The sequence below is a fragment of the Octopus bimaculoides genome, chromosome 29, assembly GCF_001194135.2.
Source record: "Octopus bimaculoides isolate UCB-OBI-ISO-001 chromosome 29, ASM119413v2, whole genome shotgun sequence".
NCBI classification, from domain to species: Eukaryota; Metazoa; Mollusca; class Cephalopoda; order Octopoda; family Octopodidae; genus Octopus; species Octopus bimaculoides.
Genome location: NC_069009.1, coordinates 11,650,626 through 11,655,878, shown reverse-complemented (window position 1 = coordinate 11,655,878; position 5,253 = coordinate 11,650,626). Strand labels below are relative to the sequence as shown.

General features: G+C 37.1%; 1 protein-coding gene across 1 annotated transcript in view; it reads left to right on the top strand.

The window, feature by feature from the left end:
• The window catches only part of LOC106878428 (E3 ubiquitin-protein ligase MIB2), a 24,072-nt gene extending 19,116 nt beyond the window's left edge, over nucleotides 1–4,956 (top strand). Inside the window, exons 6-7 of the mRNA XM_052977858.1 lie at nucleotides 4,408–4,554; nucleotides 4,914–4,956. Coding sequence (XP_052833818.1) covers nucleotides 4,408–4,554; nucleotides 4,914–4,956 — 190 coding nt within the window. The remainder of the gene's footprint in view (nucleotides 1–4,407; nucleotides 4,555–4,913) is intronic.
• Nucleotides 4,957–5,253: the final 297 nt, after the last annotated feature.

The following is a 5,253-nucleotide window of genomic DNA, read 5'->3' as shown; positions in this document are numbered from 1 at the left end:
ACGTTGCCAGTGCCGCCTGGCTGGCCTTCGTGGGATTTTCGAGCGAGATCGTTGCCAGTGCCCCTGGACAGGCTCTTGTGCGGGTGACACATGAAATGCACCACTTTGAGCGTGACCGTTGCCAGTGCCGCCTGGCTGGCCTTCGTGCGGGTGACACGTAAAAGCACCCACTACACTCTCTGAGTGGTTGGCGTTAGGAAGGGCATCCAGCTGTAGAAACTCTGCCAAATCAGATTGGAGCCTGGTGTAGCCATCTGGTTTCACCAGTCCTCAGTCAAATCGTCCAACCCATGCTAGCATGGAAAGCAGACGTTAAAAGATGATGATGATGAGGATATAGCCCATCAACATGATAATCAATCTGCTATCATTCAATTCACTTTCTAACACTTACATACTGGAAATGTAAACTTATTTTGTCGTAGCATCATCATCTTGTACCCTCACCTAACATTTTAAATTTTGTTGCCTTCTATGTAGTTCTTTTGTTTTTCTTGGGTACAAGATCGACAAACATACAAAATGGATTATTTCTGTATTTTTAGTCAATGAACTGGGTTGACATCAGAAATAAAAAGAAGATATGAAGAATCTTGGTTAGTGAAGTCCAGAGTTTTGAGGGCAATGATATGTCAGATTTGGCACAGAGATAAGAAAAGAAAGGCATAATTAAGAGATAAACACTCTTATCAATTAATAATTAAATTAGATAATTGCAGAATTGTTAGATTATGTAGAGAGAGGAATTTCGGAAGGTTTGTCTATTTTGTTGTGGTTCGGAATATTGTACTATTACATAGTAACACTGTAGAATATGTGAACCAAAGGCATAGTGGTCACCAGTTGACCATTGATGATAGAAATCATTATAATCATCATTTAATGTCTGATTCCATGTTGGCATGGGTTGAATGGTTTGTACATCAGACTTCTGTATCTGTTTTGGCATGATTTTTTTGGCTGGATGCCCCTCCTTACACCATCCATACCACAGAGTGGACTAAGTGCTTTTTATGTGGCACCAGTACAAGTGAGGTCAGTTTTGACACAGCTCTTACAACTGGATGCCCTTCCCTTTCTTTCTTGCCTTTAACCCTCCAACGCGGAAAATAGGACACTTATAATTGAATTTCATGTCGCATAATTTTTCACTTCTGTACTTATACTCTGCTATGAATGTCCCCCTTTCTCTTGTTCCTTTTTTGTTGATCTATGCCACGAGTTCTTAGGCCTACCCCTCTTTCTATATCCATCCGGATTCCACTGTAAAGCACTTTTCACTACATTTGGTGTGTCTTTTCTAATTGTGCTACCAATCCACTTCCACTTTTTCTTAAATATTTGCTCCCTAATCGAAACTTGATTCGTTCTTTGCCATAGCTCCATATTGCTGATGTGTCCGGCCCATCTGATTTTAAGTATACTACGCAAGCACCTATTGATGAATGATTGTATTTGCTTATTTAACTTAACTGTTATTCGCCATGTCTCAGCCCCATACAATAACATTCTACTAGCTATAGATTGGATTATGAAGGAAACTACGATTGAAAGCCAAACAGGCATTGAATGGATGGATGCAGAAGCTCTAGAAGATCTTGACTTTGCAGATGATATAGCGCTATTTTCACAAACATATAGCCAAATGCAAAATGAAACGTCAAAATTAGAAGCAGTAGCTGCCAAACTAGGATTGAAAGTCAACTGCGACAAATCAAAAATTATGCGCGTTAATGAAAAAAACAGTGAACGTATTAAACTAGAAACTGGTGAACTAGAAGATGTAGCTGAGTTTAGGTATTTAGGTAGTAAGATAACGTTCTCCGGCGGCACCGACGAAGATATTAAAACGAGAATAAGTAAGGCAAGGACCGCTTTCCACCTGTTAAAAAATGTATTGATGCCCTTCCCACAATAATAAAATATAGATTATTAATAAAGATAATGAAATTATACTATGAAAGGTAAAACTTGAAAATATTCATTTCAGAGACTCCAATGTGTGTGAAGGAGGTGCTGACAACATCACAACAAATTGGTGAGTATAAAAGATCAGTACCTCGTGGATTTCTATAAATATAATCTTCACCTGAGCCTTTATTAGTTTATCAGAATGACAGAGAACAGGTTCCATTCATAATTTACATTTAAAGAGATTAGCTGCATAATAATTTTATTAAATATATTGATATTACTGAAATTTCACAAAATATCTAATGTGGTTAGCATGGTTCATGAAATGGATAATTTAGAAGACAATAGAGTTAATATTGTATTTTGGAACAGAGAACTAAAATATGTCGTAATTTAGGAATAAATGGTGCGTTAATGACGTTTTCGTTTATTTTACATTTTTTTTTACTATGTTTACTGATAGGATATTGTTGTTGTTGATGTTGTTTGGGCAGATATATCTCATAATCTGGTGGACATAATGAAATGTGTGCCAAGTGTGAATACCCTGTCCTTTTTCATTGATAATAAATCTATCATTACAGCCACAAAACATTGTCTTTATCCAGATAGAAGACTTTGGTTTGCTGCTGAGACAACCGTTCTCTCTCTCTCTCTCTCTTTCTCTCTCTCTCTCTCTCTCTCTCCAAGATAGATACTGGCTGCAAGATACAGTGCAATAAATGACATCGTCCTCATCAGTTATCATGTGATTTCCATGCTCCTATCAACTGGATGGGTGGTCACCGTCCATGTCAGTTCTTATTAACAGTCACTGCCCACCTTGATTGGATGAGGAACACATCTCACTTAAACATTCCAGCTTATCTGTGGTAGCATGTCTTCCCCAACATCAACCACATTATAAAGAGCCTTGGGTACATTTTATGCTACCAAAAGCACTAAAAAGGTTGTCATGAGGTCAAGAAGATTAAACATTCCTCTCTAACTTATGCAAAGAAATGTCACAGAGAGAGTAAACAGATTAGGGAGCAGCTCCTTAAGAACCTTTATGGGGCTACAAGGATGCTGTTTGCAGATGCTAAGAGCAGGAAGCTAAAATGCAATAAAGATGAACTGGATGGGTGAATGCAGAAGGTCTACATTGACCCAAAGCGAGATCAACCACTCCCACCCATGGACAGTTTCAAATATCCATCGAAAGCAGCAATCAAATATTTCAAGCAAAGAGCACCCCAGGAGGTGATGGTGTACCACAGAAAGTGTACTCAATTATGTCATGTGTATTACTTATTACTTGGAGAGTTGTGACATAAAGGTGAACTGGTTGATGACTGATACAAGGTAGAAGGAGTTCAGCTATCAAAGGACACTAAAGGGAATCTGATTGACCAGTTCACACTCTTTTCGATCTTTGAATGTAGATGGCAAGATTTATATGGGTGTACTTGATAAGAGGTCAACTGTAAATCTACAAAATAATGGCTATGAGACGGGAAGCATCCAGAAGAGTGGAATCCCTGACATTCCTGGATGTGTAGAACATGTATTTCCAGTCTGGGATGTGATACAAGGCACAAAGAAAAATAAAAGGGATTTGAATGTTGTATGGCTTGATATGGCCAATGCTAAATAAATTGTTGATGAAAGTAGTGGACTTCTTTTATATATGAGAGATGATTAAGAATCTAATAAAGAACCACTATAATGATTTTAAAACTCGGTGCATGAGGAAAAATTTCACAGCAGACTGGCGTCGCCTTGAAACTAGAATTGCTGTAGGTTGCACAATATGAGTCATTTGGTTTGTGCTTGTTATGGAGTTGTTAATTAGATCAGCAGATTAATCAGAAGAAATGGCTCAGAGGAAATCACCTGAGAAAACATCCATGGCTGATGTGACAATGCTAACAACAGACTAAAAGGATATACGAATAGTTATGGATAAACTGGATTAACTAATTAGTTGGTCAAGAATGTGGTTTAAGGCAAATAAGTAATGCTGTCATTTGCTAAAGGTCAGCAGAAATGAATGAAATTCAAAGTAGCAGCAAAAGCCATGTCAAAGGTTAAAGAGAAACCTGTAAAATGTTTAGGATGATGGTACATAACCTCATTGTCCAACAAGAGTAGAGACATCGAGATAATGGCATAAAGAGAAGACGGGTTATAAGCAATAAATAAGTCAAAACTCTTGCAAAATTAAGGAGTTTGTGCTTGCAGTGTGATCTATATTCCTGTCTTGCTTATATATTCCTTAGTATCATTTCTTACGTACCGTTTCAGATATTTCGTGCAATAATGTGTGGTTGAACAGTTATATGTAGTTAATGAGATTTTGTGCAAGGCTACACTGTTTTAGGACACCTGATATCACTTTCTGTTCCACCTGTTTAGAACTAATCATTGCTCACCTGAAAAATGCTAATTTATTAAGAAGTCTTGAAATATTTCCTGAATCAGATGATGTTCTTGTGAACTGATTGTTGGTAGATTCAAAATTATCCACAAAGTGGCCAGGTTTATGTTTAACCTTCTTGAAGTTATCTGTCATGTGTTTGTGGCTAGATCTTTGGAGACCACTTTGGCTGACATTGCTATTAAGAAAATAAGAAGAATATTGGTCAGTGAAATCTACAAGTGAGAGAACAATGATATGTCATAGATTTGGCACAGATATAAGAAAGAAAGGACAGAACTGTGAGAAAAACTGTTTTATCAAATGATAATTAAATGTGATAATTGCAACGTTGTCAGATTATGTAAGATGTCTGAATAGAGAGACAGGGTTTAGGAAAGTTAATCTATTTTGTTGTGGACCTAAATATTGCGCTATTACATGGCACCACTGTAGAAAGAACAAAAATGTTCACCGAAACCATAGTGGTCACCAGTTGACCATTGATGATAGGAATGTCTCACAATAATGAAGAATAGACTATTTACAGAAATAAAGAAATTCTAGTATGAATTATAAAACTTGGAAATATCTATTTCAGAGAGTCCAATACTGAAGGAGAAGGATCTCCTGAGAGTGGCTAAGAGGTTAGGAAGCAATTGGTGGCAAGTAGGTGAGTATAAAATTACAGTATTCCATTTGAAAGGCTACCTGTAATTTCCACTCAAAAGGTTACCTGTAAACTACTTGCATGAAAGGCACTACTGCTATTTCGTAAAATATCCACTGAGGTTGGCATGGTTGGTAATAATGGATAAACTAGAAAACACAAATAGTGTGAATACTGTCTTTTGGAAGAGGGAACTAAAATATGTTGTTAAAGGGCGAACAGGTGAGTTAACGACAAAGTTTTGGTTTGTTTTACATTTTCACTGAGTCTG